Below are 23,647 nucleotides of genomic sequence, written 5' to 3'. Positions count from 1 at the left end.
TACACCAACACATCAACATCACATGCCAATGTGTTTTATGCAACAGTAGGAACATCCTTCTCGGAGTCTGACATTATGAATCTGGAAACAAGTATCTTTACGGCTGAGGCCCGAGCACTATTGTCGACTGTAAAGCACACCAACCAAACAAAAATACAAAAGGCAATTATATTTACAGACTCGCCAAGCGTTGTTAAAGCTTTAATGTCTCTGCAAAGACACAACAATCCTGTAATCAATGATCTATTCTCGTTTCTGTGCACTATGTATGCATCTAACCCGCAGGTGATTTTATGTTGGGTGCCCAACCATAGAGGCACTTCAGGTAATATGCTTGCAGAAGAAATCGTTATGTCCATAACAACGAAAGCTTTTCACTCTTCTGTAGCTATCCCTGCAGACTTGAAGCCATTTTTGCTGAAAAATTCAGATATTTTTGGCAATCCACTTGGGACAAAGAAAACTTGAATAAGCTCCATTAGGATAGGATAGGAATAACTTTAATAAAGTGCCGGCAAATGACGATTTAACGAGTCGTGACACTGGCCAAGCGTCGATCCGGGGTTATACTCTACTCTGCACTAGCCCCGTTGGGCCCGTTTGTAGTGGGTCACGAGGCTTGTGCTTTTCGAGCGCACCCCGGGCCTGCTGGACGGCCCATAGTTGTGAGTTCTTGTCGGTAGACTGCAGTGCACTTTGAAGTTCTGGCAGGTAAGTCCTGGAGGTAGCTGCCGTCGGGAACCTGGCACAGTCCCACATGATGTGCCATTGGTCCGCCGGACCCGCTGCACAAACACCGCACAGCCCACTCGGATAGAGCTCTGGGGGAAGCACGTGCAGCATTGCGGGGGCGAGGAGTGACGCGGTCTGTATTTGTCTTAGAATTACGGCCTCCTCCCGACTGAGTGCCGGGTGGGGAGGCGGCATTGTCCGTCGAGCTAAGCGGTAACACTTGGTTACTTCGGCATAACTAGTCAATCTGTCCTTGGTTTCGCCACCTTGCGCCACCATTGCGCCTTTGCTATTGACAGCTAATTACCTTAATGCAGCTTGATTAAATAAGCTCCATTTAATCAAGCTGCATTTAGGTAATTAGCTGTCAATAGCAAAGGCGCAATGAATTGATGTCCTGTTTTATCAATTTAGAATAGGGCGCACATACAGTACCCACTGTTACCTTTTGACTGGCAGTGACCTTCCCATTTGTGGGAAGGTCACTGGCAGAAGTTGAGCAAAGCCCTTTCCTGCAGCTTACCCACAGCATACTCCTCTCCATCCAGCAATGTTTCTTGGTATAGAACCGTTTTTCAGTGCCAAAGCTGTTTTAAACTTTCTAAATGAAGTTGTGTTACATGTAATTAGCCCACAAGATTCATAGCACATCCTCCCACGCGAGACTTCTGCTGTGATAGCAGAGCTTCGTAGAGGACGTGCCTCCAGGTCCTTGTGTCTAAGAGTGTTGATGAGGCAGTAGTGCTACTGACATTGATACTTTTCAGTATATCAATCAATACAAACCATATCTCTCATGTCAATAGCACGCCTCACCAGGCATTGTCAATATTTTAGCGCATATATACTGTAGAACCTCGTTCATACATTTTGGAAAAGAATGTGAGGAAAAACGTGCTAACCAGGAAAACGTACAATCCAAAGTAACTAAAAAGTTGACAGTCTTGACTATTGCTGACATCTATGTAATGTGAAGCATCGTGCTGATCGTTGCGGCATGAGAAACAGATGCGCGTCGAACTGGTGGCCGGATGCAGCCGAAGCGAAACATGATGCCCACATTGCGCCGCCTGCAGCAGGAAACGCGGCGCATTTGGATTGTCGCTTACTGAAAGCATACAGTATGCTACCAGTGGCACTACACGCCATGCATTGTAAAACTGATAGGTGAAGATTCTTACCGCAATAGGTTTGGCGGCGATAGCTGTGAATGCGGCGTGCCACGACTCGAGTGGAGATTTGCTGGTACTGGAATAAGAAACTGTGCACGCCGATGTTTTCATGTGAGACGGGCAGGCGAGTATTGCGATGAAGCCGCCTCGGCGGGCAGCTATAGTAGGTGTTTCACTTAAGCCAAGCTTTAAAAATATCCAAATGCTGCGCAGTGTGGGGATGCGCGACCCTCGCGCCTCCCCTGATGTTTTTCCCGCATAGCGCGTCTCCTGTTCTCCCGCTTCGCCGCGTGGCCTGCGTGACGCCCGCGCGGTCTAAGTGGTTGAAGCGCAGTGCGAGAGATGGCGCGAGTGTTGCGTCGCGCCGCTGCGCGGTTACTTGGGACGGCAAGCGGGACAGACGTGCTGCACGGGCAGCAACGCTTTTCCCCGGCGGGTCGCCGAACAGCGCGGACATTCCGCGCGCGCGGCGACCGATGCATCTGCGAGACCGCCTCGCGTGGCCGCCTTCGAACGCGCCACGATTCGCGTGACTATACACGCGAACGACCAGGCGTTGGGATCCAGCATGGGGCGAACATATTCGCTCGCGAGGACGCGGTGAGTCGGACTTATAGATTTGTCGCGCGCCCATCGGCATGTTTTGTGCCCTTGTGATTGTTTGCACTACTGTACTGTCGTTCCTTTGTCCCAAGAGTACGGTGGGAGAACCCCACATCAGACCCCACAGCAGCTGGGCAGAACCAAGATATTGTTGTTTGCTGTCGCTTGGATATACTCAGATTACTTTTTGCATTCTACCTAAATAGATAATTAGTCATATTTATTGAACTTCTAAATTACTTTAATTAGATGAAAAGTATCAATGAGAAAATTGTGGAGCAACATGAGAAACTCCTGACACAGCTTTCTATTGTTCAATACGTGCTACATAAAAGTGTTTTTCCGAGCTTGAAAGAAGCCCATGAATAGACGCAATATTGCCACACAACTGGCCGCTCAAGGCACTTTGCGTGTATTCGCGGGCTGCTTTCAAGCTCGGAAAAACACTTTTATGTAGCGAGTGTTGAGCAATAGAAAGCTGTATCGGGAGTTTCTCATGTTGCTCTACAATTTTCTAATTGAGACTTTTCATCTAATTATAGTAATTGAGAATATTAATTATTAAGACTAATTATCTAACCAGGCAGAATGCAAAAAATAATCTGAGTATCTCCAAGCGACGACAAACATTACATTGGTTCGGTCATGCTACGTAGCATTTGCATATTTATAAGGTTTGGCTCAAGTTATGTGAAACACCTTGTATACTGTTGGTCACACGCACCTCATGCATTTTCTTGTTTACATGGGATCTAGCAGCCAGAAAACGTATCATGCGATCACAGTTTGGCGATGTATGAATGTTGGTGTCAAAAAATCATGTTTTCTGGGAACGTATGAACCGTTAAAAAATTAGTATAACTCTAGTGAGTAATTTTTTTGTGTTCTCGATTGCGAGCATTGGTGCCGGGAAAATGTATGTAACGGGAACATAGTAATGAGGTTCTACTGTACTTTACCCACTTTACAACAACAATTTTTAGGCCTCTATACAGCCATGCCACATCCATACATTTACCATTTATCATTGACTAAACCACTAACTACATTAGACCACTGATTGGTGCTCTTTGGCTATTTGTGGTACTTGCACCATAATACCCCATATATCATCATCATCCTGCGATGTCAGATTTTGGAAGTGTCTGCTAGAAAGCTAGTGAAATAGTTATAATAAAAATTGCAGTGGATTAGAAGGTTAGCAAATATTAGGCCAAGCAACTTTTGTAGTCATTTACTGTACAAAAGAACTAAACTGAGGCGTCACCATTGCAATGTTTGACTGTTTTTGACAAAAGATTGTAAGTCACCAGCTGCATGCAGTGCAAAAATATTTGGCTCACACGTTCACAGGAGCCTTGTCTACAGATTGGCAAATGTTCAATAAAGAGAACCACATTGCTAAAATGACTGAATACTCAACCTAAAAAATTTATTGAGATGTTTCATGTGCTAAAATGACAAATATACAAGAAAACACTTTAACATCCACGACATAACATTCCTGTGGCAATGCTGTGGTTTGGGTGCGAAATTCAAGAAATTGAACCATGGTCTTGATTTTCTCTGGCAGAAATTAACCCTTTCCTGCCAGATAAATGCAAATAGTTTAGCAGTTAGTGCTGCTGTTTGGTTACCCTTTAGAGTTTAGAAGGGCCCTGCTAGTAATAACTTTTCTTCAAACGCAAACACGATGCCTTTTAAGTAATGCTCTATTCCTAAAGAAATCTTTGAAAATGATTTAAAAATAATTCAGACATAAAAAGCACAATGTTAATGCTCCCCATTAACTTTTACATGATCATATTTGACTCGCATGTTCATGGTACCATTGTCTACAGATTGTTTACGTTGTTGTCTCTACGCGAGGAACAAACACCTCATGGAAACAATAACTTTATTGTACTTTAAATCCCTTGTCTATAAAGAGCTCCAACTAGTATTTAACATGAAGTTAGATATGTACATAATTTACACCGGTGTGGTAGCAGTGATTAATGAGTGCATAAAGCAAAGCACACAAGGACAAATAACTGAGGTAGATATTACGACCAAACGACAACAAAAATCCTTAACACTACATTAGTCGTCACTCATGTACTTCATCCGCAACTTTTCCTTGATGAGAACTCCTTTGATTAGCCTCTTCCAGTTTCCATACACTCTTTTCAGGCGTTTCTGGAAGGAAGAACAACATACAACATGTAAAACATGCATTATTCACCCAAAATCAATAGAATCCATTATGCAGGGGTGCAACAGCTGAAGTGGGATTTGGAGCAATTGTTGGAGCAGGAAAATCTTAGTTTTGAAGTAGAAAAATTCAAATTTAGAGCAGGTTGCGGAGAAAAATAACTCCATTTTGGAGCAGTCTAATGTGGAAGAAAGCTTACTTTTGGAACAGAAAACAAAAAGGTGTGAATACTTACAGCAGTTATTCAGAACAAACTCCACCAATGTGACATAGCTACAAGCCATAAAACCATTGAGGTCAATTTTCTTTAAAGCTCCGTGCATAAAACTAATTTGGCGTAATCTTGTTTTAGCTTCAGTGACCAAGGTCCTGCAAACCAGTGCCCATTGAATCCTACAAAAATCTGCACGGTAGATTTCAATTTGTTCCAACCTGCTGAGCAGGTCGATCAAATTGCTTAGAATATTGATAGGACTAAGCAAATGAACACAGACCAAAGAAAAGGTTGGTATAAAAATGCAAACAAATATATTTGTACTTCAAAGTGACTTACACATGAGTAGCGTTTCACTGGACTAGACTAGATGACTAGACTCTTGCACATGAGTAGCAGCTGACTAGACTATGACTAGATATCTTAAAAACCAAGCTGCTCTTGCACATGACTATAAGCTGTTACGGTTGGCGTGTAACACCCGGGCAAAAAGGGTGCTCGAAAGACCCTGCTCAACCAAAATGGAGGATGGATTCCTAATTTTGTCTCGTGCTGTTGCTGGTCTGGCGGACGCCTCACAGTGTTTACAGGCTCCTTTGTGTGTGTGCGACCAAGGGGAGAAACCTTTTCACAAACTGTGCGACTCTAAGAGGGACCCTTTCCGCAAGCTGTCTGACTCCAGGGGAGACCCTTGCCGCGAACCGTCGCCCGAAGAAAGGATCAGCCGCCCATCCCGGACCCGTGGGTTGCCACCAGCGGAGGCAAGCAAGTGCAACATCGCCTAGGAAAGCGGGAACAGCCGAAAAGCACCAACGGGGACATACAACATCACCCAGGAAAGTGGGAGCAGCCGAAAAGAAACGAGGGGGACTCAGTGCATGTCACATGATGTTGACGTGAGCAAGATACCGCCTACGATTTTAGTGGGCCTATTTAAGGGGCCCCACAATGCACTTTTTAATCAATTCATTTTCTTCTATATCCTTCACCAACCACTGAATAAACAGTGCAAGTTTCGCACTAGAAATCGTCTTGTCCCTGCCTGATCGCCACGATATACTGGACGCCTGCAGCCAGCGACAACGCCACGCTACCCAATAGTAACGCCGGTCGAGGTTCAAGAAGCGGTGTTGCAGCAAGGCTAACTAACAGCTTATACATGGCTAGACATCAATGCTTTGCCTTTTTGATCATTTGCTTTTTGAGTTTGAGTTTTTTAAGTGCCTGCTCAAGGTTTGCATTTCCTGTCATTAAAAGCACGCGACCACTTTCTACCTTGTTCATGTCTTTTTGCTTGATGCCAGCATTGATAATCTCCTCAGTACTCGTGAACAATGCCTTGCTGGCTGCCATTTGGTCCTCCAATGTTCTCTTTTGCGCTTCGGGACTGGGCTGCTCGAAGCAGCATTTTCTGTCGCTTTCCGCTTCCTTGTGCTTTCTTCAGCACTCGTCCTCTGTGCATAATTTGCTTCTGGCTGCTTCACACTCCTCACAAGGTCAAGGCTAAGAGTTATTAAGTGGCATCAGCGTCACACCGCTGAAGGAAACTTCGGCACTGTGGATGCTAGGTGGACCCATGGGCTTCAGCTTAGCTGGCAACAACTCTCACCTCATCGACAAATGTTGGCCATAAGAGCAGACAATATCCCCCTTTAGCTTTGTTACAGCGAGGTCTTGCTGTATAGAGAAGTGCTTTTCTTAGTGTTACCCAACATCACTATTTTAAACACTTACAGTTCATTCAGGAACCCTTTAACTATGTTTTCTAAGAGGTAGCCTTCAAAAAGACTAAGCATAAATGAAAGAATGCTATGTAAACATAGCATACGGTACTCCATTAAGAGTTGTTTTCCAGAAGTGAGATTTCACTTGCATGCGCCTTGACACGATCCTTTTGTCAGCCACACCAAATTCAACATGCGTCCAGCACTGATGCTCGACAGAGTTAGCCATGAACAAAATATGAAAACGAAATATGCACTGAAATGCTTTAAACGTGGAAGTGTGTGCCACTCAATACAGGCAGAGTACTGCGGTGAGCGCCTGGCGTACTCTCGTAGTTTGTAGGTTAGCAGACTCACTCCCTAATCACGCTTGCCTGTCGTCTGCTACCGTAACCACTACACAGCTTCCGAAAATGATGGAATGTGCAGCATCATGCGCATGCGCATTCATTTATAGCCTGGCAGTAGACTAGTGGAATGCACAAGTGCGATCAGGATGCGAGTCTGCTGAACCTATCAAACACGAGAGTGTGATAGCTGCTTGCAAGAGTGCTCTGCCTGTACCAAGTGGTATGCACTCCCCTGTTAACTTTTATGAAGCTTGTGAATGCACTACTAGTTAGTCCAATTAGCAAAGTCAAGGAAATACCCAACACATACCTCTTCTTCACGGTTGCTGATGTTAGCCTGTTCTTCCTCCCAAGCAGCCATCAGTGTGTCTTTGAACTCTTCACACACGACCCACCCATCAAACCTAAAGAGACAACAGCCATTTGGCTTAGTTTGGGCTTGTGAACCAATGGAAGAGTGAAAGGTGCCAAAGGAGAGAACAGATAAATGGGCAAGTAGTTCCCATTCGTTTTTCAGCAGAACAACTCAGTGACTGAGATGTGCACAAAGAATGAAGACACAATGCCAAGCACATGGCATGCTTGCATTCTTTTGTGTCACCATCTTGTTTGTTGAATTATATTCTGCTGAGAATGAGTGCGCCAAGTGCTTCACTGTTCATGCAGCAGCACAACATAAGATGAGTTTCAAACAAATTGGTGACATTGCCCTGCACACAGCACTTACACTGGATGGACGCCACGGCAGTGACCTTCAAAGCCAACGACGGCAGGAACGCAATCGATGTTCAGCTTCGCAGCTACACGAGCCAGCCCAGGAGCTGCATGAGAATTGTCACAAGTATGCTGTGAGTAGCTGCTGCTTGTATGTACAGTTGGCATCAAAAGTTGATGGGACATAAGGTCTATGAAGAATCTTATTCTCGTAACAAAATATCTCACTTAACTTTCTTCCGTAAGTTGTACTGTCACCCTGTGCTAGGTGAGGAATTAATTCCATTACTTCAATATATGTCCCATTGCATTGTCCATCATTTTAAGGTAGGAATTGAATCCCGTCGTATGAAAAAATTTTACAGTATTTTCTTTCTTGCGCACCAAACTTGAGAATGAAACCACCTTCATGCCGAAGTTGCTACTAATGATAACCGCGCTTTTTGCAAAGTAATAGGTAACATATATTTTGTAACCCTTGCATTCCTTGAGTGTACACATATATGACAATTCATTGTCTCTGAAACACTTTATCTGACATTGCATAGGCAGCAGCGAGTTCATTGTTGCCACTCATGCAATATTGCCTTTAGCTGTCATTTTGCAATCACTCTCTTCTTCAATGCCTATGGCCTGGAGGATGGATGTATATATATATATATATATATATATATATATATATATTACAAAAGAATAAATGAGGCTGTTTCCGATTTATTATGTTTGCCAGCACATCTGACACGTTTCAGCACAAACAATAAGTTTTAGTATGATTAAATGGCTATGCATGTCGTACCTTCAATAATTTCACATAGAAGGTGCATAAATTTTTTCATATGCATTAGAATTTAGCATGCCAATTAGCACATAAAGTAATCGCTGAACATTACCAGATGTCAAAAACCAAGAGAAATTCCCAGCACATATATACAAACTAGCCCTGCAGCATTGGCCACTAATAATTTTTCAGTCAGTGAAGAATGAATGAATGGCACTCGTGTTGTCCACTTCTCTACCCTTGTGTCCGTGTATTCGTTCCTTACCTCTTTTTTTTTTTTGCATTATGAAACAATACAGCAGCAGTCAACATTACAATTGACAATGACTGTCATTTCTGTCTTGAAGCTGATTTGTGCTAGAGTTTCAAAGTTGCCTTAGTGACATTTTTGTAATCAGGCCTAAAGCTGCAGGATCATGGGTCTGAACACAGTTTAATCAATTTGTATACAAAATTTCAGCAAATAAAGCAATAAATATACAGGTAAATCAAAGCGATATCAATAAGTCCTGGGTTGCCAAATGTCACTGAATTCTGACTCAGCTTGTAGTTTATGCACAGCAAGGAATTATGTATGAAATCTTCAGTAGGTGTGCGTAATGTGGGCATGAGGTAATATCAACGAAAAGTTATGATGATGGCATGCTGCAAGTCATTGGCCAGAATGCAATGTACAGAGCTCGGCGATTGAAACATGATCTCTGACTGCATAGTGGCTAGCACTTCTTGCTCCACAGGAGAGCGCTAGGTAATCGCTGGGGGACTAAATAGAGTTGCAATGTGCTACAAACGCTTTCGCTTTTTATCATATACCGCAATTAATAAGCTTGGTGTCCAGGGAGCTCAGTGATGGCATAAAAAATCACCGGCAGCCAGGCACTCAGAGTATTGTGTTTCAATCGCTGAGCACTGTACATTGAGGATGTCCCATTTCAAAGTTCTCTTGGTGAGTAATTGATGTTTTTGTGACCAGAACACATATTTTAAACTGCGAGCAAGCAAATACGTACTTTGTTGTAACTTTGTATTGCCTTGAAGTTTGCATTCTTGTTTTTTATAGCAATAGAATACTCACTGAAATTAAACGTGGCTAACCAAATGTTTTTAATAGCATTAGCATTCTTTGAGAATCTCACCTAGTTTGTGGTATGTCTCTATGTCTGTGCCTAACCTATTTCACGCCAACTTGAATCACTAGGTAGCAGGGGCGCAGCCAGGGGGGGTGGGGGGGGGGAGGTGCTTATGGGGCTTCAGTCTCCGCGCCCCCTGAAAATTTTTTGTACTGTCATGCACTGCCGACCAAAACAACCCCTGGCACTGGAAATCATTCAGGATTTTGTCTAGAATGTCTTTTTCACTCAAAAAGACATTTCAGCGCGAACATTGCAAACTCGGGCTGGATTTCACGGCAATGCCCATGCGCCGAGAGTCACATAATGTAAGGAGCCCCATCCGAGCACAAAGTTTGAAGGGTGTTTTGATGGCTAGCGGGCTCGTCACTTCATCTCTTGGAGGCCGCGTAATCTACAGGGCGCATGGATTTCACTTTGGAAACTTTATGGGTATAAAGGTCTCAAACTTTTGATGTGAAAGGTGCATTGACATTTGCAAAGTCGTGCTTTAGATTTTCAATTCCGGAACCTTGTGGGTTTCCTGTTATAAAAATTTGATGCCAAAGGTGCATAACTTTTCCAAAGTCGTACATCAGACCATACAATGAGATGAGCTAAATCAACACACTATCAGACAAGTTGACAAAGCACGCAGCGAGCGAGGTCCAATGAGACGAAGAGTTGTGGTGGTTGATTTGTGCCGTCATGTCATAGAAAAGAATATCAACTATTTTTTCACCTGTGCCAAAGCATCCATGTCAAGACACTAAAGCCAACAAAGATAACTGCGTTCTTATTTATTTTTCTACTTTGACTTTTATTCGCGAGGACACATTGAGCCCCTTCCATTTTCTTGTTCTCACTACCCGCAAGCTGCCAGAGTCAGCCGCATGCGTTTTTCTCGTGCTGCCCCGACCACCGCGCGGCACCCTTCGGTGCGTGTTTGTTTTTGTCTGGCCGAGTGGATTTTCGCCTGGCAGAGTTTTGGATGCTTTCTGGCTAGCAGACGAGTAAAAGAAACAATGGTCGCTCGCCGCCCTCACCGTAGGGACTTGACAGATTGCAGCGCATTCGCTTGAGTGCAACCTCTCCCAAAGTCTTGTCTCGTCAGTGTAGGATACCAAGCAGTATGCGTATGGTTCTCTGTGGGCCAACATGCTTTCTTTGTATTTTTTTCTCATTTCAATGCCCCCCGCAAAACAGAGAGAGAGATTGTTGCGGCGCAGCGAATTGCCAGCATGGTGAATGTTCGATTTCATTACTTCTTTTGCAAAAAGTAAAAGGCCATGGGACGCTTCAGTTGCTGGGTGCTCTTATTATATTATTGCAATAACAATTATACGGACACTTCAGGTGCAATCCTGCAGTCGCTGTCACCCTCATGTTCCATATGAAGTCCAAGGGCGATAACATTGTGACTGCATGTCGCATGCTGTATGTGGGAGTAAAAGCATAGGGGGGGAGGCATGGGTGAGTCGACAATGGTAGCTTAGTCTTGTGTGCGCAAAGAAGAAAAGAGGGAAGGAAGCGCGCCACCTTCCGCTGCGCGCGATACATTGGGGGGAGTGCAGGAAGGCGGGGGGTCGTGCCTTAGGATTCTGTGATTTGTGACTCTGTGATTGTCCAACATATTTATTTGCCTTTTTTGACGCAATACATACAGTGACTTTTTCTTAGGTAGATTTATTGGAGACTTATACGTATTGTAGTGGGGAATATGTATGTGGAGCTGTGTGGACTGCCACTGCTGCGGCGCGCGACCCGAGCTCGGGCTGCTGATACGAAGGGCTAGGACTTGGTGATCAAAAGCTACTTGCGATCCCTCGAACTAGCTGCAATAAACCCCCTTTCATTTGGTGGAGGTGCCGAGTAATCTCGAAAACTAGAACTCCAAAGCCGGACGCTACCCACTGCTGCGACCATGCCTGATGAAACCACCCAGGAAGATGCACCACAGCCTTCGGTGGTCATCGTTTCTGGCGTGTTGCACCAGCGTGATCCTGCCATCTTTAGCGGCGCTGATGATCATGATGTGGAGGATTGGTTGTCATCGTACGAACAGGTGAGCCAGCATAACAAGTGGGACAACGCCACCAAGTTGCACAACGTGCTGTTTTACTTAACCGGCATCGCGATCCTCTGGTTCTGAAACCACAAACACCACAACATGGAGCGCATTCAAGACAGGTTTCGCAGAAGTGTTCGGGCGCCCCGCTGGGCGCAAGCTTCATGCTGAGCAACGCTTACGGGGGCGTGCGCAACATCCCGGTGAAACTTTCACAAGTTAGATCAAAGATGTCATTGGCCTGTGTAAAAGCGTGAATTCGTCAAGGCCAGAACAGGACAAGATAAAACACATTATGAAAGGCATTAATGGGGATGCCTTTCAAATGTTGTTAGCGAAGGATCCACGTACCGTGGCCGAAGTTATCAATTTGTGCCAAAGTTTTGACAAGCTACGGAAACAATACATTTTAGCTCGGCGCCCACCGGCTACGGAAGATTTGCTAGCAGAATTGGTTACTGGCGAAAACCAGACAACTTTGCTGACAAAAATAAAAGAATTTGTGGGCGAGGAGGTCGCACGTCAGCTCTCGATTTTGCCGACCACGGAGGAGCCTTCTCAATATTTGGCTCCAGCGATCCGACAGATGATTCAAGAGCAAGTGATCGAAGCTCTTCCACCTTCATGTCAGCCGGCTCCCGTGGCCGCGCCTCTAACGTATGCTGAAGCCGTTGTACGGGCACCTCGTCTGCCGGAGTTCCCTCCTCCGCCTTCAGTGCCTCGCCCACCGGTGTTCTCTCCTCTGCCTTCGCCTTGCCAGCCGGCGGCTCCCTTTTTCAGTGCACAGCAGCAGGGTACAAATCCTTGGGGCACTGCTGACAACCGCCCAATATGCTACACCTGCAGTACCGCGGCACATGTAGCACGCTTCTGCTACCAGCGCTTGCCGGCCTTCGTGGGCACCGAGCAACCACCCAGCTCCGGCTTCCGACCATTCCGTATGCCTCAACGGCCGCCACTGGAATGCTACGCTGCTGATGACACACCAGCTCCGCAGTCACAGCTCTATGGTACTTGTCACTCGCCTTCCCCTCGTCGGTGCTCCTCTCACCCATGCGTTGTAGCCCCAGTGCCAGTACTACTGAGGCGGAAAACTGATTTCCGCAGTTCCTGAAGCACGAACTGCGTCATCGTTGGAACATCAAAGTCCTCTTTTTTTCCCTTCTAACGTTATTGAAGTGTCGTGTTATTGAAGTGTTATAGAAGTGGCTGGTGGCTGCTTAGAGCAGCCAGTGCACAACAAGTTTAGCCAATCGCTATGTGCACTGCCAGGTTGCTGATTCGAGACATATTGTATTCGATTGATTTCTTTGTGGTAACTTGTTGTTCCCACTATGTGATTCTCGGTTGGGATTTTCTGTCGCACCGTCATGCCGTCATTGACTGTGCACATGCTGAGGTTCAGTTCTCCGTTTTGTGCGATTTGCCATCTCACGACTTTCAAGTTCAACATGTATGTTAGCAAGATCTGTGTAGCTTCAGATATTGACCTTCCTCCTCACAGTGCTATATTTGTCCCTTTTTCGTGCGCATCACTTGCCGAAGCGACGGTCATGTTTACACCCACTGCTGTCTTCATTTGCCACCAACCTATATAGTTGCCTTTCACCCTCCTCACGGTTCACCATCGTGCTGCAGAAATACTGATTTCTAACCCAAATTCGTACACTTTGGCTATGCACTGTGGCGAGACTATTGATACCATCCAGACTGTGGACGCTGACATTATTGTGCATTTCCGTTGCCGACGACGCCTATACTGCCAATGTAACAGCACTGACACCCCATGTGCCATCTAACCGAGCAGCACGGGATGTTTTTGTCGCTCTATTGCCGATGACCTAGAGCCGACACAACGTGAGCGGCTAATTACTCTTTTAAATTATTTTAACGCCTCTTTTGACTGGAACCAAGCATCAATAGGCCGCACAAGTACCGTCTCTCACCACATTGATACGAGACATCACGCACCATTACACCAGCATCTGTACCGCGTGTCATGCACTGAGCGTCGTGTCATCACCGAGCAAGTTGAAGACATACTTGAACATGGTATTATCAAGCCATCCTGCAGTCCTTGGTCATCTACCGTAGTACTCGTTAAGTAAAAGATAGCTCGATTCATTTATGTGTGGACTATCGTCGCCTCAACAAGATTGCAGAAAAATATGTATATTCTCTACTGGGCATAGATGATGCGCTGGATTGTCTACATGGTGCCGAATGCTTTTCTTCTTTGGACTTGCGATCGGCTCCAAGACCAACGCCAGTGGCGTTGGTCTTGGAGCCGTCCTTGTGCAACGCAAGCCTGGCTTTCCGGAATGTGTGGTTGCATGTGCGAGTCGTGCCGTCACGAAGGCAGAAACCAATTACAGTAGAACCCCGCTGTTACGTTCCTCACTGCTGCGTTTTCTCGGCTGCTACGTCGTTTTCATCTGGTCCTGGCATAGCTTCCATAGGATACAATGTATAAGGAACCGCGCTGTTACGTAGTAGCTGTGAAAACGTTCCCGTATGGTACGTCGCAACTTAGCACACCGCACCAGCCTGGGCTAAAGTAGGCAATGCGGTCCAACCGCCATTTTGGCTTTTGATGAGTTTTGGCTGGGCTTGGCTATGGAACTGGCTGCAAGAAGCCGCACGCCAGTTCGAGAGGCCGCCACTAAGTGGCCATTCGTGAAAAATGCTCTCACTATCATCACTGTGATTACAGTCACCGCATGGTTGTTGGACGTGTCGACTCATGGAGGAAGGAAACTCAGGAGAGGCCCTGACGTCATTCTTTGTGAAGCTAAAGTGAAACCGGAAGTTGGCGTTGCTGGCGGCGTTGCTGCGCCTATCGGGCCAGCTCTCCTCTCTTGTTTACATTTCTCCCAGGCTGCGCTGCGCGCAACCGGGCTGCTCAGACGCGCGCGCTCCGCAGCAATACTAAACAGTCGTTAGCATGTCAGCATGATTACGTCAAAGAGAGCAAAATTTCCCGCGGATATTCCTTCGTCTGTTGCCATTGCCGTGGCGCGGTGACGACGAGGAGCACGAGCCGCATGATGCCGGGGAGTTGCCAAATCGTAGCTTTGGACAAGCCGTCGCGGCTCTGGACCTCCTCCGCAGGTATGTCGCACCTCACAGCGACGCTGACAGCAATGCGGCCTTCCAGGCTATTGAGAAACGTGTGGCAATTTCTAGCGAGCGAAAGAAACGGCAAGCCACCGTTATAGACTTTTTAAAGTCCTAAGCGCACTATGTGGAAATAAATTGTCTATAGTTGAAGCTGCATTTTTTCATTCATTTTCAGAGCTTTCCTCACTGTTGCGTTTTCCCGGCTGTTATGTTTTTTTCTCCAGTCCGGTGAAAAACGTATGAATGGGGATCCACTTTATTGTGTCACAGAAAAAGAATGTTTAGCTATAGTTTGGGCCTTGCACAAATTTCGCCCTTACTTGTATGGCCATCCGTTGGACGTTGTGACAGATCGCCACGCGCTCTGCTGGCTTGCGTCACTGAAAGGCCCGTTGGGGCGTCTTGGACGTTGGGCTCTTCAGCTCCAAGATTTTGACATTCGCGTGATCTATCACTCCGGGCGTCAACATTCTGACGCAGATGCACTCTCCCGATCGCCCATGCGATCCGACGAAACACCACCCTCATCGATGGAGTGCCCGGTTGCTACGCTTGCTATTACTGACATACCGTCTGAACCGAGAAAAGATCCATGGATTGTGTCTCTATTGACCGGGTTGGCATTGATCTTTACGGGCTTCTTCCATGCACTGCTAATGGAAATTGTTGGATAATTGTCGCAGTAGACCATCTCACAAGATATGCCGAAACTGCTGCACTTGCTTCGGCTGCTGCTCGTGACGTCACCGCATTCATCTTATGGCACGGCACACCGCGAGAATTGCTCAGCGATCCAGGCCATGTCTTCTTGTCCGAATTTATTAATGAGCTACTCGCTGCGTGTCGCACTATTCACCGCACCACTACGGCGTATCACCCACAGACTAATGGTCTAACAGAACGATTCAACCACACTCTTAGTGACATGCTCGCCATGTATGTTGCGTCTGATCATTCCAACTGGGACGACGTCCTCCCTTTTGTGACATATGCATATAATACCACCGCTCAGGCTACCACACGGTTCTCACAGTTTTTTCTTCTTTATGGACGTTAACCATCCAGTACCCTCGACCCCGTACTACTGTATCATCCGGATGCCACTGAATTCACCCTTCTTCCCGAAGTTGCTCGCCATGCTGAACAGTGCCGCCAACTGGCTCGCTCATTCACGTCGGATACCCAAGGAATCAATAAAGACAGCCATGACAATTATCAGCCCACACAGTCCTTCGCCATGGACTCTCAGGTCTGGCTTAGGCTTCCCTTCCAAGCTCTAGGCCTTAGCCTAAGAGCTCCCTCCGAAATATCAGGGTCCGTATCGGATCGTCATGTGTATATCGCCTGTGAATTATGCGGTGTTACGATCGGTCTGCAGGGGTACTGCAAACCTTTCCTAGCCCTCTGCAGCGGTTTCGAACGACCTGCAGGGGTTGCGACGAGTGGCTTTGGAGAGCCAACAATGCGTGTCTTCGGAGAGCCGGTGACACCATCTTCGTGCAAGTGCCGCGTGGCTGTGCGAGGGTTTCTCGTCAGCCGCCTGAAGCCTTACCACAACCCCCTTATCGTGTCATCACCTTAGGTCACCAGGATGGCTCTTCTTCGCCGCGGGAGCAATTGTAGTGGGGAATATGCATGTGGCGCTGTGCAGACTGCCACCGCTGCGACGTGAGACCCGAGACCCGAGCTTGGGTTGCTGATGCGAAGGGCTAGGACTCATGATCAAAAGCTACTTGCGATTCCTCGAACGAGCTGCAATAAACCCCCTTTCAGTATAAATACCTTGTTGCACGGTTTTTGTGAATACGTGCAACTTTGTTTCCAGCGACACCTTTTTGTCCTTTATCAAGCTGAATCTTCGCATTTGTATACTCCATTGTACCTTCGCATTTCTAATGTACAAGGGCGAGTCAAATGAAAGTGAGCCAACCCAATCCGCGCAATAATGGTTCGGTCCATTAGCTGTGAGGCATGCGCGTAGCACTCAGGCACCTCTCTTAGAAAAGTGACACGCAGGTGTGAGGATAAATGTTCTTTAATGCTCTCATGCACTGGGTTGAACCTGGTTGTGTGCTTGACATAATGGACACTCCAAAAGCAGAACAGCGTGGTGTCGTGAGGTTTTTGACAGCTGAAGGTGTTTCCCAACAAGAAATTAGCTGCCGTGTATGTTGAACATTGCATTTCATTAGCCACTGTGAAGCGTTGGAGCAAACAGTTCAAAGGAGGATGTGAAAGTTGCAAAGACCGCGTTAAAGCCACCATGTAATCACCCCCAACGCAATTGCAAAGGTTGAGCTGATTAGAGAAGAACGGAGGATAAGCATCGATGAACTGGCAGAGTGTGTGAACATCAGTCACAGTTCTGTTCACACCATAATTCATCAACATCTCGGTTATTGGCTCTTGTGTGCGCAATGGATGCGCAAGATTTTTAACCACTACCAGAAGACGGAGAGGTTCAGCACTGCCTTGACTCATATGACCTGGTATCACAATGAGGGTGACGACTTTTTGTAAGCAGTTGTTGTCGGGGACGAATCATGGTGCTACTATTACGAGCCTGAAACATGACAGTAATGCTTACAGTGGAAACATTCGAATTCACCACCCCCAAAGAAAGCAAAACCTGTCATTTTCACCGGAAAGGTGTTGTTGACTTTTTTTTTTTTTGTTCGTCAGGGGCCATTATTGATTGAATTTGCTAAACCTGGAGAGACTATCAATCGTTTCCGATATTATGAAGCGTCGGATCGGCTGTGTATCGCAATCAAGAACAAACGACGTGAAAAATTGATGAATGGGGTCATGTTGCTCCACGACATTCCCGTCCCCTTATCGTTGATGTGGTTAACACAAAACTGGCAAAGTTTAAGTGGGAAAGACTGCAACATCCGCCATACAGCCCAGACTTGTCCCCTTGCGACTCCCACAGCTTGAGGCAATTGAACCGACAGCTCAAGGGAACCTGATTTGTGTCGGACGATGACGTAAAGAAGTCGGCTACAGACTCAACTTCTTGATTTCACGGCCTCTACATTCTTATCAGTGGCATGCACTGCTTTGCTGATTTCAAACTGATATAGTTCTAAAGTTGGTGCAACATTTCCTTTACTTATTAAATAGACAAAAAAAAACCATGAAAGCATTGATATAAGTAACTTCAGGCACAATTTTGGGACATACGAGTATATTTTTTTATGAAAAAAATTCATATTTTTCTCGTCTTGACAGTGCATAGCGTTAAAAATTTCGTTTGCATCTTTGGCAATTGCAATGCAGTTATTATTCATGTATTTGTTCCCTCGACAAATTCTATAAGGAGGAGGACGAGCTGCAACACTTCTACATTAGTTTTCTACTTTGAGGATATTTCTAATACTTTGGGGCGTGCATTTAATACAGAGGCGTGTTAGAATCAGACAAATAGTGCCAAATAATTCAGCAGTTCTTTTTTCATATTTATGCACTTTGTTTACTATAATTTGATCGACTTCAACGGTCCCATCCAGGTCAAATTAAGGGAACTCAGCTAGCTGGGCGAGTTGGTCCAGCATTGCAGGCGTGTAAATATACATGCCTGCTATTACCTATTTTACCAGTAGGTACCTAGCAGCAGCACTCGTCTGCCTCCCACAGCAGCGACAGATGCTTGACTATTTCACCAAAGCTGTGGTGGAGGACAAGGGGCAGCTGGAGACCCTCGCAAATATCTATAGCCCTTTTTCGAGATGAGAACCCATATGAACAACTGAGCGCCAGTTTGTGGTACATCTCTACCCATTAGAAAAGACAGGTGGGTTTCCAGAGGCATCAGGATATGCTATGTGTCTTGTTCTTTCTTTTGTCTTTGGTTCTTAGGCGCACTTACACACCTGTAATGAAAGTCGACTGTATTTGCCACTAGGTTTATGCTGCTTTTCAGTGAACCGTCCTGACATCAACTTGGGTAGTATTTGCCACCGGATCTGTGCCACACTTCATCATAATCATTACATAAAACATATCATCGATAATTACCCACCAGCCACCAATCATAGTATAAATGGCTCGTGCCATTAATGTCATCAATCATATCTAACGAATGCATGTACCGCCAATTCTGTACTTCATTATATCCATTCTATCCAATTTGTTACATCTGTGTTCATTAAATCAAGATTTGACTTTAGCCTCTTAGGAATGGCTAAGCCACACACAGTTTGCACAAGATATTTACATGTCACTGACCTCTCAGATGTACAGTGCCAACAGGGAGCATGCAGCTTTTGAAGAGCTCCACGTTGCCCCACTCGTTACGGGGCACCTTGCCATTGAAGGCAATGGGTGGCATGTATGGCTCCGTCTGCCAGTGGCCAAACAGCTCCAGGGGCTGCTCCTTAAGTATCTGCCCAGAGAGCTGCATTTATTAAAACATAACCCCATAAGTAAACCACAGACACAAACGACTGACACATTCTGTTGTCTGTTGTGCTTCATTTAATCCTGAATTTTGCACCAATAAGGAAGCCCTGTGAATGGGACATTTATAAAGCCAACACACCAGTGCTACAATGAAGCAATCCTGGTTTTCAGCTGCCGTAGTAACAGATACATTTGGGCAAGCTGTAACTGATGGTTGCCTGCTCCGCTGCACACTTGTGCGTTTTGTGCTGTTTCTCTGCTGTCCTTCATTGAACTTCAACATGCCAAACTGCTGTTGCGTGCTACTATGCAAGCAGTGCGACTACGTAGACAGTTTTGGTAGCAAGGGGTCACATTCAGTGCGCCAGCATACCCTGTAAACTTGGCCATTGTGTGGCCACGTTCACACTGGCCCATATTTCAGACTACCTGTAACGGTTCAGCACACCAGCTTTGTTTCACCAAACACTCAGTATGTTGAAAGGATGCAACTGTATAGTACGTGCTTGGTCAGTGCCTGTTTTGTGTTCTGATGACCAATAGCACCACAACAATGAGCTGCATTGCTCGTCTAACATTGTGTACACAACAGAAGTCACATCTCTTTAGCCGATGACGAGATGCCAGGCAACAATAGCTGCTAAAAGCTGAAGCAATCATGTGGCAAAGCACTAGCAGTTGTGAGGCCACATCATTGCCATGCTTGATCACCATGTGTCTGTCATCTGTTTTATCAGACATTGTCAACAATGGATATGTATTTTGTATTAAAGCACTACGTGGCTGAAATTAGCATTCTGTTGAGCATTACAAGATTTCAGTGCCTCGAACAAACATTATAGTAATGCTTTTCTTATGCCTAAACATTCTGTTTCCAGTAACAAACATACACTTCTCCATACCTTGTCATACCTTGGCCTGGCCTTGACAACTTTGTATGGCTGCTCCTTGACACGCACCATTCGTGCTTCTCGAAGCCAAGTTTCCCTTGAGCGCAGAGTGTGGATACACTCCCTAGCATAAACAGGCTCTCCTCGTACAAACCCAAGAGTTGGGGCGTCTGATGGATAGATGGCTTCAAACTTGAGCAGGTGACGCTTTAGCGCATACAGAGGATGGTTCTTGAACCTGTGTGGACATGGGAGACATGTCAGGCTTCCGGACATCCTTTTACAAGTGCATTCACAAGATCATGTGATGACAAATCATTCAGTACATTACTGCCCTACTGTGGGAACCCAAGGCAAAGGATTAATGCTTCTCAGCTACAGTGACTGACATGTACACAAGTCATGAACTTGATTACTGCTTATATTTGCTGGTCTTTTGAGCAACAATTGAAGCTCACAATATAGGATGCCAACAAGGATAAAATAAACTTATTTGGGTTCTAGGGCCACATGGTTGATCAATCACTTCGCACAATACTTCCCCTGTTGCATCATGCAATATTCAGCACAATCAATGCCTTCCCGTAGCAACAAGGAATCACTGATGACACAATGCTACTACTATCTAATCAGTCTATGAACAAGCAAGATCGTAACTACATCTGCCAACAAGCATGCCTAAAGACTGATTTCAGTAGAAATTAGTAAGAATTGAGTAGGCCAACAGCATTATACCATAAGTGATCGCCCATAAAATTTGATGCATAAAGTGCTCATAAGAAACATGAAGCAGGTATCTCCAGGGCTCTTGTAGGGTTTCGCTAATCTAGAGATGGCCCATTTTGTTTGGCCAGCCAGGAGGAAGACTGGCAAACTTTACTTATACATTAGCAAGTAGCTATGCTTAATCCAGGCACAACTAAACTATATTTCACCTTGCATATTTAGTGTGCCAGTCATGAAAACCTCAAGAGCTACAGGCCTGACGGCTTTAAATTGTCTGTGGCTCCGCACAGGCAAGTTTTGCTCATAAGACAGTCTAAGCTGATCACACCTTTAGGATATTTTACAGCGATTCTGCGAGACACAAAACAAGCAGGAAACTTACTCAGCAATGCTTCCAGGCATTGGCTGCCGTTGGAGCTTTGACTGTATTTGCGTATTTTCCACGCGCTCTCGCTCACTGTCAGTGGGCCTAAAAGGCTTTAAAGACTCTTCCCACCATTTCGGATCAATCCTCTTCTTTTTCACAGATGTTAACCAACCTGAGGCATATTTCTTTGTAATGTCTTTCACCTTGTTGTTGTCATCAAAGCTGAGAATGTAGTACAATGGTTCTCGAATATTACTCTCAGTTATGCTGCCAACTGATCCATGAACTACATCAACTGCAATCCACTTTGAATCCTTTGGAGTGAATATTTCAACCCAATGCTCGATGCTGTCACTCATACTTTGCCCAAATTTTTCACTATTTCCTTTGCTAGTCTTTCCTTCCTTCCCAGTCTTTTTGTTTGATGAGACGTCATTAATTTTTTTCTTCCCTGTTGCCTTTTTTGGTTTCTCGACTTCAAAGTCACTGTCTGCTTCATCAGGCTCACTGTGCACCTTTTGAGCCTTCTTTTTGGAAGGTGCTTTGAGCTCGGCACTTTTTCTTCCAGGTTTCGTGTCAGTCTTCAACAGCTGCACAGCATCAAGAGGCACAGGGTACAGGGACATGCACAAACGAGCTTCAATCTGCAGGCACCTTACAATGACCAAAAACAGAAGTGCATAATCTCGCGCATTCTGAGCGATTTTGTTTGTTAGTGCCACTGTAAGATCATCATGTAGCGCATGGCAGCCAGTGCGAGTGCCAAGCGTGCACACAAACACTTTGGTGAACAGTCTAGACATGCGCTCAACATCCAGAAGTGTGACTGTTTTGCCAGAGTATGCCAAGAATTCAGAAGGAAGCAAAGACAGCGCAACAGCCTGCAGAGTTTGGTCCAGGATAATGCTGTTTAACCTTAGTCCGTGTGCCAGGAGACAGAGAAGATGCACCTTGTGTTTCAGGCTGTGGACTTCCTTGCGCACTCTATTGATGCGGCGTCTCATCTCTGCCACCGGATCAAATTTGGCTTTCTTGTGCTTTCCAGTCATCACAGGCTCCTTTAGTGTAATTGTGATTCCGTTTTCAGGAACAACTGGTGCATAGCTGTCAAGGTCTGCTCCTTCGGGGACTTCTTCCCAATCAGATTCACTTGAGCTCTCATTGTTCTCGAACTTGGCTCTTTGTGGCCTAGTTTTCTTTCCTCTCACTTGCTGTTTCTTTATCTCTGGCAACTTCTTTGGTGCCGTTTTTGCTTGAGTTTCTGTTGTGTTGCTAGTTTTGCCAGCCTTCCTTCCGCTTTTTACAGATGACAACATGGACTTGGCTGTCTTCACATCTTGAAACTGCCTGCTTCTAGTTTTGACTGGAGACCGCGCATTCTGACATGAAGGAGACTGTTTTGCAGAGGATACTAATGAATTCTTTGCAGTCTTTTTAGACTTATGCTGTCCCGACTTTGGTGCGTCATCTACAGTATAAGAGCAAGAGGCCTCTGGTTCATTTTCAAGCAGCATAGCACTGATAACGTCTTTTAAGGATTCAGAAGACTTGCCATCACCTACACGTTCTTTCAGTATGACTTTGTCCACCTGAGTTGACAGCGCTGCAGTGCCTTGATTGGTAGAGTCAGCCGGGTTGTGCTTTTTCAACTCGCACAGGAGAACCTTACTGGAACCAGGTAAACTTTCCAACTGAAGCCTTCTTTCAGAAAGATTGTTATTGGAAATACGAGTGTTCAGGGTCATGTTATTAGCTCTTTTTATCTGTGCCAGTTTCGGCATCTTTATCTTCTGCATGGATTTCTTCTTGGGCCCGGCCATCTTTTCGGTGCTTTTTTTGGTGTCAGCTTTGACATTCTCGTCAAACTCATCGCTTGATGTTCCACCTTCAGACAAATCGACTTCTAAACATTCGAGCTCGAAAGGCTCATCGGCAGAACTTTCTGAAACATGCGTGGGTTGAAAATCTTTGTGCTTAATTTTTTTTGCCGGAACATCATCCTCAAACTCATCCGAGGAGTCTTGTTTTTTCGGGGGCATGTATTCGTCCTCTGACGAAGAACAACTCGATACGTACTTTTCATCGCTGTCAATATCCATATCTTCATTGCTTGATTTCGGCCCCGATGCTGGAGTAATGTCTTTCTTATTAAGTAGCCTACACGATCGCCTTGTGGCCATTGTGCCAGCTCCTGACGACGACTCGTCCGCTTGTCACGCCGGTACTTTTGTTGAGATGGGAGAATTCAAAAAGCTTCCAGCAAACATTAGATATGTCCACTTTGCTAAAAGACCAACTAACACTTGTTCATCGCGCACATTTTCAAATATGGAAACAGCTAAGCGCGTGCGCATATATTTGCGTCAGACAGAGCACGCTGCTTGTTTCACATAGCAACAACCGAAACATGTTTTAACTTGCGTCTCAAATTGGATTGGATCGACGGATACCGGCTGTTTCACAAATAAATAATCTTTAAAGC

The 23,647-nt window shown here is 45.5% G+C and overlaps 1 protein-coding gene across 2 annotated transcripts; it reads right to left on the bottom strand.

The window, feature by feature from the left end:
* Positions 1 to 3,918: 3,918 nt before the first annotated feature.
* On the bottom strand, positions 3,919 to 23,600 carry Xpc (DNA repair protein complementing XP-C cells homolog). Of its 2 annotated transcripts, none has more exons than XM_065432628.2 (6): positions 21,181 to 23,600; positions 20,085 to 20,310; positions 19,009 to 19,177; positions 7,717 to 7,810; positions 7,300 to 7,393; positions 3,919 to 4,685 (listed from the first exon to the last, which is right to left on the bottom strand). In XM_065432628.2, exons 1-6 carry the CDS (start codon positions 23,343 to 23,345, stop codon positions 4,590 to 4,592), a joined length of 2,844 nt encoding a protein of 947 aa, XP_065288700.1. In that variant the 5' UTR covers positions 23,346 to 23,600; the 3' UTR covers positions 3,919 to 4,589. The 2 variants fall into 2 exon arrangements, with proteins under 2 accessions (XP_065288700.1, XP_065288701.1); XM_065432629.2 differs by having other exon boundaries at positions 23,242 to 23,598.
* Positions 23,601 to 23,647: the final 47 nt, after the last annotated feature.

This window comes from Dermacentor albipictus, chromosome 3 (assembly GCF_038994185.2).
Source record: "Dermacentor albipictus isolate Rhodes 1998 colony chromosome 3, USDA_Dalb.pri_finalv2, whole genome shotgun sequence".
Classification (NCBI taxonomy): Eukaryota; Metazoa; Arthropoda; class Arachnida; order Ixodida; family Ixodidae; genus Dermacentor; species Dermacentor albipictus.
This window is presented reverse-complemented; position numbering and strand designations above follow the sequence as displayed.

Excerpts from the sequence above, each read along its gene's own strand:
- Xpc (XM_065432628.2), bottom strand. The coding sequence starts at position 23,345 with ATGGCCACAAGGCGATCGTGTAGGCTACTTAATAAGAAAGACATTACT. Across the intron at positions 20,311-21,180 it reads ATGCCTGGAAGCATTGCTGA|GTTCAAGAACCATCCTCTGT; the intron begins GTAAGTTTCCTG and ends ATGTCCACACAG. Across the intron at positions 7,811-19,008 it reads TGGCACTGTACATCTGAGAG|CTCCTGGGCTGGCTCGTGTA; the intron begins GTCAGTGACATG and ends ATTCTCATGCAG.